A 13,982-nucleotide genomic window follows, 5' to 3' on the forward strand; every position below is an offset into this window, starting at 1 on the left:
GCCTGCAGTTTTCCTTTGAGTTACAAATTATTATAAAGCATGCTAGTTTCATTGTGGCAGAAAGGGATTCTTAAAGGGTGCCCAAATCAGTAAGAAATTTTGCGTGTGGAGGGGTATATAACTAGTGAATATTTTTAGTGGTGAAAAAAAATTTAATTCTTTATCTTCGAGGTGATTTGTATAAAATACCTGCTTTTAATTGACTAGAGCAACATCCATATCATTCAGATAATTTTTCTAGAGAAGTTATGATCAGTAGTTTGTGACTTTTATCAATTCAATTCTAATTAAGTACTTTTGCATGATTTGTGTTACTTACAAATATCATTACAAAGTGAAGTCTGCAAATGTTCCTGTCTAGCTTTGAGGCACATGTATGACAGACTAAAAATTAAGCATTTTAGAACGCCTCCTTTGTTCTCTCTATTTTATAAGTTGAAGACTTAGTCTTTCACAGTGTTCAGTTTACATTAGAAAAAAAGTTACAAATTTGCTGACATTGTAAAAGCAGGGTTTACTGGTGGAACCACTTTGTATACTGCTAGAAAAAATATTCGCTATTTTATTTCTCCTGTTGTTCTGCTTTTGGAAGGGTAGGGTAAATGCTGAGCTGGATTGTCTTCTAGATGTTTGCCCAGTGTTCAGTTTTTTTCATGGTGGGTCACCCAAGAAATCAGAGTCCTGGTACAAATTAGCAACCTTATATGTCATTTTTTGAATGAGCTTTAAAATGCTGAATGAGCTTTTGTTCTATTATTGATAATGGCTTCTTTAAGACCAAAAGAATTTGAAAGGGCTTGGGTGAATAAAAAAGAAAAATTTATAAATGGTTCTGAAATATTAATATACTACTAAATTAATTGTTTCTGTTGTATTCAAGTGTGCTGTAATGGGGTTTTCTTCCTAGATGAACAAGAAGCCTGAAAGCAAAACTTAGCTGGCGTTGCTTTTATTTAGGTTGAATGTGGGTTTCTTAATGTGGGTGTCTTTTTTTTAATTCTTTAGCACTCTTTATGGATTTTGTGTTAGTAGTCCTCATGACCATAGTTACATATAAAAAAGATACTTAATTTGAATTATAAATGGTAGTAGCAAGGAAATGAAGTTGTTTGGGAATTTTATAAATCATAGTCATAGAATGGAGTCATAGAATGGTTTTGTTGGAAGGGGCTCAAACATGATTTATTTCCAACTTCAGTTCCATGGACAGGGACACCTTCCCCTACCCTAGGTTGCTCAAAGCACCATCCAGCCTGGTACTGAATACTTCTAGAGATGGGGCATCCACAACTTCTCTAAACCACACATTCCAGCACCTCACCATCCTTAGAGTGAAGAATTTCTTTCTTCCATTGACCACAACTCTTAGAGTATGACCAATTCCTTATCCTCTGAGTTATCCATCCATCAAATCTATGCCTCTCCAGCTTAGAGACAAGGACATAATGGGTGACAGTTGTGTCATTATGTAATGTGCTATTTATCTTATCTCTTTTTATGGTCTTGGTAAAAGCTGAAGTATGTGGGCTGTGTTGCCAGCTGCTAAAAGGACTGTGCTTCCTAGAGCAAAGTTATTATCACCTGCAACTTCTTTTCCATCTAAGGAAGCTTTTGCAGTAGCAGAAATTAAAGTTTATACAAAGACTGCATGCTATGAATAAGATTTGTGACAGTCATTTTAAGTACAAAGGGACTATTCCCTGAGGGAAGTTACTAATAAAGGCAATTTGTTGCAGATTCTTTTTTCTCTTGGCACAGGAAAACACACAAGTGATATGTAGTAAGTAGTAAATGATTGCCCAGCTGTGGCTGAAGGGCATATGAAGTAAAATAAGAGTAGAAATTACAGCAAGCATATGTGAATTTACACTGTTAATTTGAAGCGACAAAGCTCAAGATTTAAATCGTCACCTTTTCCAAGGAGGACGAATAGTAACAGACTGTAGGAGTCAGACAGGATAACAAGTGTGAATACATTTGAACAGGTGGTAGAATTAAATTGTCACTGTAAACCTCATGGAGTACTGTCATTTTGCAGGGAAACTTCTTGATCATAAATACTCATTTGTCAGGCTCTTTTTCTTACATTTTCTTACCTTTTCGTTTTGATTTGCCTTTCAGAGGTATCCAGTCAAAACTAGCTGGGGCCTTTGTATAGCAGCATTTGGTGGGTGGACTTTTTTACTGAAATGCATACCACTGGAAAAAGACAATGCAGAGTTTAGGTCAATGTCTTGTGCTTATGTTATACGCTTCTATTGAGTTTTAATGTTTGGGATAATTGCATTCAGATGTTTATCACATTGACCGTTACTCACTAAGTTTGAAATATTTTGGGAAGAAAAATGCAATTGCTGCAGTACCACTGCTGATTTGGTCTAAAGGTTTGTAGTGTTATAGACTGGTATGACCATTCTGTCTGTAGAAAATTGCAACTATAGGATTAACAAGAAAGGTATTTTGTATTAATTGGAATTGAATATAAGCAGGAAGAAGAAATATAAATTTATCATGCAAAATTCTCTTAAAAATTATAAGCTGGATAATCCTTAGCTGGAACTAGGATAAGAAGATGCATTAAGGCAATGGCATGAGCCCATAGGAACCATGCCTCTTTAGTTCAAGTGCTCACAAAAGAACATATTTATTAGATTTTCTGGTATCACTGCTTTCAAGTTTAATATAGATAGATTTTTCTATGGTTTTGAGCTGAATGTCAAGTCTCCATATAATGTGAATGAGGTTTGGAATAATGGACACTTAATAAATGTACGTTAGTCTCTGTATGAGTATGGTTCTACTAATAAGGCATAGTCTTTGGTGTCTTTTTCCTCCTTAATGTGATTGTAATTCTTAAGGTGTCCTGTGGAAAATGAAGCCTGGCTAAATATGCAATATAATGGTCCTTCAAATTCCAGTTTTTCTTGCTTACTCGTATTGAGTTTTTTTCTGTTTCAGGTGGTTTTCAATCCTAAAACTAGTAAAATATTTTTAAAATTTGTAACTATACTAAAATTAGTAGCTATAGCTATACCAAGTTTATCAGTCTAATAGTTTCAATCCCAGTTGCACAGAATAGGATTTGCCTATTTGTCTATAATGAGAAACTTCTACTCCCAGTTTATTTTTCAACCATCTTGTACCTGTTTCTTTCAAAAAATGGGTGTGAAAAGCAAACAGTTTCAGTGAAAATGTCTTCTCAAAGCTTTTGATTCAGAGTTTGCTATGCTGACAGCATGGAGAGCAACCCCTTCCACATCAACCACTGGCTTCACTCCAAAGGAACCTGTTGCTTTGGAACATGAAGAGGGATATATGCTCAGTTGCCAGCTGCTCTTCCATGTTTGTGCAGCATGGCCCAGGCAGAGTGGCCTGCCAAACCTCAGCCAGCAGCAGTAGTGTTGCTACATGATTCTCTTGTGACTACTTGAACCTGCAGTTCTTCATATTAAACTTGTGTTTGGGTAATGCACGCATTGGCAGTGAAAAGCAATTTTTGTCTCTTCCAGTACTCAATCTGCAGTGAACCTTTAATTGAATTATCCAACCCAGGTGCCAGTGGGTCTTTATTTTTTGTAACTAGTGGTGACGAATTCATCATCAAAACAGTTCAACACAAAGAGGCTGAGTTTCTTCAGAAGCTCTTGCCAGGTTATTATATGGTAAGTAATTGAAGACTTTATTTTACTTCTATTTCTCCTGTTTCATGTCCCTTCTGAAGATTCAGTTTCATTTGTCTTGAAATATTCCACTGGGTTAATCTGTATTTTTTGTAATATTTTTTACATTTTTATCTGCCTCTCTACTTCATGCCCTACACACCCAACAGAAAGTATAGATACAAACCTAGAATATATTTAAGATAAGAATTGGTGCTCTTTTAGCATTCAAGATGAAGCTGAATGTCATAATCTGATTTGATACCAAACTTTGCTTCTAATAAGCTAGTAACAAAATACCGTTTCTAAATTTCTAATTCAGTTTTTTTTCTCCATTTTGTGTTTGTCTACCCTCTGCATTTCACTCAGAGTGGACAAAGAAACTAGACCGGTCAGTTTCCCTTTTGTTTCAAACTACTTCTGATTTCCATTTCTCATGTATTAAAGCAATGATGTAAAAGATATTTTTATCCATGTAATTTGTTCAAAACTTAATTTTTAAATGGAGCTTTTTGACAGCTAATTCTAAGTCCATTGTGTTGGGTTTTGTGTGTCATCTAAAGGGAAAACCATTGATTAAAAAGTAAGTAGAATTTATTTTTTTTTTTGTAACGAAAGCCACCCATACATATGAACAGACATCTTCTGGGTAGTATGTGGGACTTTGTATTATTAGACCTGTGACTGACTTTCTTTTCTTGCTTTGTTTCCTGACATAAATACTTGAAAAACTACCCTCTCACTTATGCTAAAAATGAGGAATGTTGTCATTATTGCACTAAAGTAACATGGATTCATTGTGTGTGTAAGAAAAAAAGATGTGTACTGACAAAAAGGACAATGGTGGCAGGTTTTGTTGTTCCTAATCATGAGAATCTACTCAGCACAAGTTTGCATTATTACAAGTACATATAAGGCTAGTTTGTATTATTTCTGGGAACTTTATTCTCACTGCTATGCAATTCCTTCCAAAATATACAACTTCAATCACTGTGATTATTTCTGTGAAAACACTTTCTTCTGATAGTTGTATGTTGTAACTTAGTGATCATCTAAGACCTGAAATAGTTTTTCCCCCTTCTTTCTTTTTCATGCTGAAGTCTGAGTACAGATTGTATTCAGCAGAAGGATTTTCTCTCTCACCTCTGTTACCCTCTCCTACCTAATTTATTTTACCTGTTGTGGAATTTGGATTGTTTCACACTTTTCTGTTCTGATGGTCAGTTGTGGTTCTATTATGACCTCACACACCTTTGGAAATAATTTAGTCATTTGGCACTAATCCTGAGTGTGTAAAGCCTCATCGAGAGAGGGGTCTATTTTTCAGAATCCAAGTCAAGATAATGAGAACTACATTTAACCCAGACTCCTTCCAGCAGGTAAAATGAAAGGGTTGTTCAGGTCAGAAAAAAAAAATTAAGTCTTTGGGATGCTTTTAGGTTTGACCTAGTCTGCTCTTTTCTGTGAGAAAGAGAAACCTGGCATAAATGTAGTTACTGCTTTCCTTTTGCCCTTTGCAAAGGAAAGCTTCCTGGCAAAAAGTCAGTGCCTATGTTATCTTTCTGGAATATGTTAACTTTCTGGAATAGAAACCCACAAAGATAATCAACTGGTTGAAGAAACTATGCTGGTTGAAGAAACTATGCTGAATAAGAAAACATTCATAATTTTCTCCATGTTTGTTAATGTTTTTTGCTGTTAAAGAAAACCCTTTCTTAAGCATGGAAGTTCATTGAAAATAGATGTATTTAAAAATACCTCTTTTGTTTTAGAATCTGAACCAGAATCCAAGGACTCTTCTTCCTAAATTTTATGGGCTGTACTGCGTTCAGTCAGGAGGCATTAATATTAGAATTGTTGTCATGAACAATGTTTTGCCACGAGCCTTGAAAATGCATTTCACATATGACTTGAAAGGCTCTACATACAAACGCAGAGCATCAAGAAAAGAGAGGGAGAAGTCCAACCCTACATTCAAAGACCTGGATTTCCTGCAAGATATGCATGAAGGGTTGTATTTTGACTCTGAAACACACAGTGCACTCATGAAAACACTACAGCGGGATTGTCGAGTGAGTATCTATTTAAACTTCTGTGTTCACCTCTGCTCTAAATTTACTCAGTACAGATTACTTAACCTCCATTTGTTTTCCACGCTATTTAAGGAGGGATAACTATGGATGTCAGAGCACTGATGAAGCCTGTATTTTAGTTAAGCTGTTGTGATCTAAGATCATAGTCATAGATAGAAAGTCCATATACTTTTTGAACACCAACAGACTGGGGACCATGAGCACTTCCCTCAATGTGGAACTGGTTCCAATGCTAAACCACCATCTTACTGAAGAACTTTTTCCTTCTATCTACTCTGAATTTTCCCAATGCAGCTTTAAGCTGTTCCCTTGCATCCTCTCACCAGGCACCAGAGATCAGCACCACCCTTTCTGTCATCCTCAAACCTTATATGCTCCCCACAAATCATGCCCTGTAGTCCTTTCACCATCTTTGTTGCCTTCTTTTGGACATGTTCTTATATTTAATATCCTCCTTACACTGTGGAGCCCAAAACTGCACACAGTTCTCAAGGTGAGGCTGCTCCAATGCTGAGTGTAGTGGGACAATCCCCTTTCTCAAACCAGGTGGCTGTACTGTGCTCAGTGTACCCCAGGATACAGGTGGACATTCTAGCCACCAGGGCATATTGTTGACTCATTAAGTCTATCATCTAGCACAACCCTAAGTTCCAGGGCTATCCCACTGTTTCTATGGATTACATAGAAAATTCATCCAGGATTGCACTGATCCATCTGTGGCAATACAGATTAATACAGGAATGAAGTCCAGTAGATTTGATGATGATGATTATTTCCATTAATTTGGAGATTTTAATTACTTTTTTCTTGAGAAATAATTAGCCCAGTGGAACTTTATTATGCATGATAAACTGTATGTAGATCTGCTGTATGTCTCTTGGTTAGGAATGGGAAGGTAGGCCTCGTGGCAGCAATCTTACTTCTTGAGCAAGGTAAGTTCTTCCTCAGCTGAAAAATTCACATAAAAGCTGTCCACAAAATATTTTCAAGGCAGAAGAGGGATGCCTATCATTGCTCTTTGAGAGGACTTTGGTGAATGGAATCAATTCCTGTTATGGACAGGGAGAATTGCTGTAAAATAGTTGGGTTTTTTCCTGTAGCATGGGTAAGAAAATGTAACGTAGGAAAAGGGAGTCTCCAGATCTGTCAGAACTTCCCAGGATTCAGGGGTTTTGGAAAGAAAAATTTTGCTTTGTCTGAGGGAAACTGTAAGAATTTAATAATAATAATAAAAAATGGATAGTTTGAACTCACCACATAGAAGAGACACCCTGAATATCAGAGTTTGTTGTTCACTGCCACCTGTGGTACAAGATGGAAAGCATTGTTTTTGCACATGAATAGAATTTTTTGTTTATCACAGAAGTCTGCAATGCCTTGTGATTGGTTTGTAAAGCTGTGTGACCTAATGTTCAGCTGTGTATTCAGCATGAGACATTTATCTAACACGACACATTGTTCTCTCTGTAGCCTCTTGCAGTGAGCATTTCCTGAGCTCCTACCATGTGTGATGACAGAGAATGCATCAGTGTGTCACATCTGGGGATCTGGATGCCTTTCTCTGTATCCCCCACTTGTCCAAGGTTACTTATCCAGTCAGAGCTTGGGGAAATCTATTGTATTGGAAATAGCAGAGAGTATCTAAAAGATGGAACTGGACTGAAAAGTAAAAACAAGAATCAATCATTTAATTGTTACATAGAAAGGGACTCTTAATGATTCTTTGGAAGTCTGGGAAAATTCCTGCTATGTGTTATTTGAGTGCTAATATAATCCTTTTCAATGTATATCTTAAATGAACAACTCTAAAGTTAGTGAACAGTTCCTAAAGGCCCAGCTAAATTTTAGAAGTATTAAAAGTAAAGAAGAAAATCATCCTATAGTAATCAGTGTATTTACATAAATACACATATACACAATAAAGTATATGTCTGTGTGTATCTGTAGATATATGCATATAAACACACTGAAAGATATATGCATATAAACACACTGAAAGTTATATGTATATAAAAAATTACCTGCCTTTTTTTTTATTCAAACAAGTGTTACTCTGTATTGTAAAACAGAGGGAGCAGACACTGTTATCTTTCATATCACTGAATTTGCTCAGCTAATAAGGTTGGATCTGACTACCTGCCTTTTATTTCTGTCTTTAAAAAGACCAGAAATATTCCATCCATTTTGTGGAAAGGACATCAGCGTTGCCTCTGCTTTTTTTCTGCCCATGAGGTATTTGGATGGGTGTAGTGATAACTGACCAGCTTTTTAGGACTTGAAAAACTTGTCATCTCTTTTTACTGCTACTTCAAATTGAAGAAGTTAGTGTAGACACTTGAAATTAAGAATTCATTTAAGAAAAGAAATTTTTGATCTTTCCAGTATTTCAGGACTAAGAAATTATCTTCTGCTTAAATTTGGATTGTGTTTCCATTGCTCATATTTGCAATCAGAATCAGGAAGCAATGGAATTTTCTCCTACTTATTAAATATAAACATCCCTGTCTGCTAGCCTCTCTCCTCCTTCAGATCCATTGCTAAGTTCAGAGGCCTAGCAGAATTTCTTGGTAATGAAAGATAGTGGTTGTGGGGACCTGCTGTGGTCTGTGACTGCTGCCACTGAATCTCCAGCCCTATTCGCCAATGCACTCATGTTTTCCTTGGTCAGCTTTTCACTGTGTCTTGATATACCTTGCTAGTCTCAATTCTAGCTGGCCTTTGGCTTCCTTGTTCACAGCTGCTATCCCTAGATGCCCAGACAAGGTTTCTCTCTTCCTCCTTTCTAGGCTGTCGGCCCTCACCTGTCCTGTATGCTGGCTTTTCACATTCAAGCTGTGCTGTGGCTTCCTTGCTTAGCTGAATTTTGGCCTCCTGATACATCTGCTCAGCCAACACATCTTGACAACTGACACAGAGCTCCCTCCCCAGGGAGTGCAGTGCTGCAATGGTAGACCACTGCTGGAGTAGTTCTGGCCTTTCACACCTCCTGGCAGTGCTGGTGAGGAGATGTATGACCTGCCCAATTAGACAATGGAGCTGAGTTGTTTGTGGTGATCCCTCATGGGCTGGTGCCTCCAGATTATCCATGCTGGAACAAGTACAGGTTAATAGCGTTGTTCAGCTCCTGCATCCCCTGCTTGTTTTGTTCACACTTGAGGTGACAGGGTCTGAAAATCTGTCTCACAGTTCATTTTGCAGTATTTGCACTTTAACTGAACCAAGGAGTGTAATATTACAATTTTCCTAAAGATGGTACATTCATGAATTTATCATATATACAATGTACACAATTGAAAATTTGAACTAGCTTTCAAATTCTAGACTATTGCTGAGACTTTCTGTATCTATGCTATCCTTCCCTTTTTGGAGAAACAGTAACAATTAATCAAATTGTGGTCATGTAGTTTTTAAGAGCAAAAAAATAATTTGAAGATGTTTTTACTGTTGAGAAATAAATGGTTTTTGAGAGTCTTCATTTTACCTTTATGGCAAAAAACATTGGACTTTTCTGAGGAAATTACATTTTAAAAGTTACTAATGAAGAAACCTGTAAAAACAAGGAAATTTAAAGAGGATCATACCTCCCAAGTTTGAGACTTCGGTATTATTTTTATCACTGCTGTTTTAGCCTGTTGCCTATGAAAGTTTTATGATGTGATTGCACATCTGTTTTGTGCTGTAGCAAATGTGATGCAGACTTTGTATGACCAAATTTATTCACAGAATTTTTCAAATCCCTTAGTAGTGTAAGTAGTGTGTTTTGCAGGTTTTTGCCTTTTTTCTACCTCAAAGGATCTACACAGATAATTCTTTAAGCCAAATAAATTCAGTGACCAATTGTACAGCATATCTTACAAACAGTAATGTTGGCATACCTTAGTGAAATATTAAACTGCAGCATAGGACAGAAATGAAAGATGGTGTGATGTGGCATGGAAATGGAGAACATACTAATCTTAGATGAAGAGCCTCTTTGTCAGAAATAGTAGTTTGAGGGAAACTACCATAGCATGATGCTGTAGATCTCTTATGTCTTTATATATTATCACCCCCGTTGTATCAATTGACATTAGGAATTTCTCATTATTTCTACTTTTAAAATCAGAATCCAGATTGTTAGTTTTGGAGTGTTAGTTAACAATATATTTTGAGAATTCTCTTGAAATGGAAAGTGATTCCACATATGCTTTGGTGGGAATGTGATGATTCATTTTCTTGGGATAGTTTTTTTTCTAAACCAGACCCATTTTTAGGCATTGACATTTGTGAACTTGTTCGTAAGACATGGTTATTTTGTGAGACAGTCCTTTAATTTGTGTTTATTTCATATAGCTCATTATGTTGAATAGTAATTATTGATATGCTGTAAAATCAGTCTTCTTTCTACTGTGTTAATTCCTGTGTCACTTTTCCAGAATGCTTGTAGGAGAGGAAATACTTCCTTGCATGGTTATCCATTTAGTACTTTCATTAAAAAGGCTTCTAATTTTTTTCTTTTGAGTTGTATTTTTCTTGACCTTTTTATGAAAATGATCTGATTACTTTTTTGCATGCTGTTTTGCATGGATAGCAAATGTAAATGCAGATTTCTTTGTCAGATAGCGTGTAGTTCGGGCTGGCTGCATATAAAATAAAAATGACATTTCATGGCAGAAATACTTGTTTTGCTCAGTTAGTCAGTGGCTGAGATAGTGGAACATAACCATGTCTAAGATGATTCACAGAATAGTTTAACATCTGATTAGCTCTGAGAAAAGAAAATCTGATTCAGAGAGTTAATTTTTCATGTCCTGAAACAACATATTTTGTGATGTCATTTTACTGTGTGTTTTTATGTGGTATGAAACAAAACAGTGCTTAAGGCTACAAGGGATGAGTGTCACTTGCCATCTGGAAGTTTTCACAGCAGCTGAAATCAGTACAGCAGTACTTGGTGACCAAGTGACAACACTGTGTTGACAGAATCTATGTAGCTAGCGAATTAACACATATAAATATTACCAAGATGAACAATTTAATGTTAAGTTAATGAACTGAAGGTTTACTTGTCGTTATCAAATCCAGCACTTGTTAGTACACAGCATGATTAACACCATTCTTGCTGAAACCCCACAGTGCCATTTTGCTAGCAAGGAACATGTCAGAATGGTTACCTGAGCAAAGACTGGGATCCCTTTACCTATATAAGTAATGCATTTCCAGGAGTTTATGTCAATTTGTAGTGATCTCGCATGGATAGAGTCAGGTGTTTTGCAGGGCTTTCTCCTTTTGCTGTGAATATAGCCATGTAATATCGTAATTTATTTGAATGGGTTTTTTTCCTTAGATTAGGTTATCATTTTGGTGCCTCTGTAGCAAAACTTGCTGCTGCATCTCAAAAGCAGTCCTAAAATCATCAAAAGTAGCTGCAAGCAAACCTCAGCACAGGAAAAGAAATATCTTGATGTTCTGCATTTTGTAACTTGTCCGTGTTGAAACAGATTATTTTGTACAACTGTGTGTGCAAAATGTTACTTACATATTTTAAAATTGTCACAATTCGGTATTTTAAATATTAATGAAGATATATATGTGAGAACAACTCAGATATATTCAGCTGTATATTCAACTGATTTACTGTCTTAATACAGACTGAGGAGTTTGACACAAAGTTTTGTTGAGTGGTAATTTATGAGATTCTTCCTTATAATTCTGGTTAGTTATTTCTTACCAGAAGTTTCATTAGAAACAAACAGGAGCAAAATGTGCTTAGATATGGTCACAAAGGTCAATTTGTGTAAGGAATGGTTGGTTTGGTTATCACGTCTCTAAGGGGAAGTAATCAGAATTGTACATCTAACCTGTAGGCAGACAGATATATCATGACAGACCCTGTCATGATATCCTGAAGACAGTTTGTGGACAGTGTAATGCCACCTCTGAGTAGGGCCATGAACAGAGTGTCTGGGGGACAAAGGTTCTTATGCTGTGTACTGTTTATAAGATTTTGTACTGCAGTTAAATTTATTGGATGTGAAGATGTTTCAGTCTGTTAATGAACTGTAATAATGAAATTTGTTTTTATGATGTTTTTTGGTAATCCTACGCCAAAATCATAAATTGTCAAGGCATGGTCTGTTGTACTGTACAAGTAGTATGGGTTTAAGTGGCAGTGATGAACTGATGTAATTAGAAGGATTAATTTTATCACATAAGAGGTCCCCGTGGAAGAAGGAGCAGCACATTACAGCACAGCCTCCCATGAGACTACATCCAATTGTAGACGTAGGTTATGTAATTAGTGCAATAAAATCATGTGTCTAATATGACCTAATTCAAAATGCAGTAAAGAATATGTTGAAGGTAGAACTGTCAGCAGTAATTTATAATGGTAAAATAAATGTGGCAATGCTTTTCCCAAGCCTGACTAGCTCCTGTTCTGGTTTTGCATGAACAGTGTTGCTTACTAAGGTACTACTAAGGTGTTATTTTTCCACCTATCCTGAACTTAGTTTTAGCATTTGATGGCAAACATTCATTGATTACATATTTTTTAAATGAATACATGATGTTGTAATTTCTTTCTGAGAAAGTCTGAGTGAAGTGTAGCAATAAATAAGCAGTAAATAAAATGTTATACATTTTTGGAACCAAGTGCCTTTGTACCTGTAAGCCATACTATTTTTGCCATTTATTATTGTAAACCATCAACATGTGCACACAATGCACAAAGAAATTTCAGAATCTTGTGGTTAGAATACAGCTTTTGTTGTGTATGAAATCCTTTGTGAGTTCTGTCATCAGAAGATGACAGGCAATACACTAGTAGCCTTTTCCTTGTTCCATTTGATCCAAGGCATTGCTGAGTAGGATCCCTCTGCACAAGAGCAAACTCATGGTGTTTTAAAGGCATTCTTTGATTCTGAAAATCAGGTCTGATTTTGTGCCTTTCTAAGTTCATGCTTTGTTTCATCACTGTTATGGTTATCTGAGCAATGAGTATTTTTCCAGCAATTAGGGTAAGTGATACAAAAACCTTATGATTAGACATACAGATCCATACTAAATTACTGATTTACTGCCATATAGTTTTTAAACCTATGCAAGTGCTGATATTGCTTTTTCTTCCCCATTAAGAGAAGGGATGTTTCTGCTTAACCAAAAATACTTATGCTTGGATAATCTTCATCAAAATTACATACCTGGAATTTGCTCTCATCTCTGTAATATCACTTCTTTTCTTGTTCACATAAAAAGACATACTATTGCCTCTTGATTCTGTGACAAAAATTACACCATTGTCTTCAGGCACCATGTGCCAAAAGACATAATGAATCACTGCTGAGCTGCATGAGGCAAAGGAGAGGTGAGTGCACAGCATGTTCCTCCTGGCTGTTACTGGTGTTTCTCCCTCCACTTAGCAGTGTCCTGTAAGACATTAAACACAATTACTGTCTGATATTAAACTGGTGCTGTGAACAGTTTGGTTACATTACTAGATGTGATCGCAGCTTGCTTTAGTTCATGTTTGGGTATTGACTTGAGCTGTATTGCCTTTCAATGACAGCATGCCAGATTTCATAATGGTGTGGCTGACTAAAAACAAATAAAACTATTTGTGTGTGAGAGAAGACATGCTGCCAGAGACAGAAATGGTTGGTAGAGCTAGAAGAGAAGGATGGTTGGTTAAGTCATGCTTCAGAAGTAAAACCCGTCTTTTGGGTTTAGATAGGCTCTATTTAGCCTGGTAGAGAGGTGCATGATTTTTTTCCAATCCCATCAGCAGCTAATAAGGGGGTGGCAGCAACTACTGTTGTTGACATTTGAAAGTTCTCCAAGGGTATGGTCTCTATTACAAATAGGAGGTGGAGGGGAGATAAGAGAGGAGTACAGGCAAAAATGCTCAGGGAGGTCTGGAATGTGGATTAGAGATAATTTTAAAAATGTGTTGTTCATAAGTATATGATGAATTGATCATTTGCCATAAAGGAAAAGGTGCTGCCTGGAGTTATCTTCCTTGACTTCCTTGACTACAAGATAACAGCTGTGCATCTTTCTTTCTCACTTGTTACATGAGCATTCAGCTAATTAGAGCACTTGACTTGTGTGATAGTAAAAAGTTTTTGTGTAACTGTAATTTCACACACTTCCTGATAAGAGAAGTTTGTGTCTTGAGAGCCTGTTTTCACTCAAATTTGCAAAATGCTGCTGTGTAATTCTTTTGTGGTTTCAGTATAGTCATTCCTTCTTT

The 13,982-nt window shown here is 36.4% G+C and overlaps 1 protein-coding gene and 1 long non-coding RNA gene across 3 annotated transcripts in view; one reads left to right on the forward strand and one right to left on the reverse strand.

Moving 5' to 3' along the window:
* Window positions 1–13,976, reverse strand: LOC119695387. Its single transcript, XR_005255193.1, has 3 exons — window positions 12,934–13,976; window positions 7,007–7,054; window positions 1–2,199 (listed from the first exon to the last, which is right to left on the reverse strand). It is a non-coding gene; the product is annotated as an uncharacterized LOC119695387 (long non-coding RNA).
* The window catches only part of PIP5K1B (phosphatidylinositol-4-phosphate 5-kinase type 1 beta), a 98,030-nt gene that overhangs the window by 60,086 nt on the left and 23,962 nt on the right, over window positions 1–13,982 (forward strand). For both annotated transcript variants that reach the window (XM_038123778.1, XM_038123777.1), the window contains 2 exons: window positions 3,510–3,662; window positions 5,432–5,731. In XM_038123778.1, coding sequence (XP_037979706.1) covers window positions 3,510–3,662; window positions 5,432–5,731 — 453 coding nt within the window. The remainder of the gene's footprint in view (window positions 1–3,509; window positions 3,663–5,431; window positions 5,732–13,982) is intronic.

Source organism: Motacilla alba, chromosome Z, assembly GCF_015832195.1.
Source record: "Motacilla alba alba isolate MOTALB_02 chromosome Z, Motacilla_alba_V1.0_pri, whole genome shotgun sequence".
NCBI classification, from domain to species: domain Eukaryota; kingdom Metazoa; phylum Chordata; class Aves; order Passeriformes; family Motacillidae; genus Motacilla; species Motacilla alba.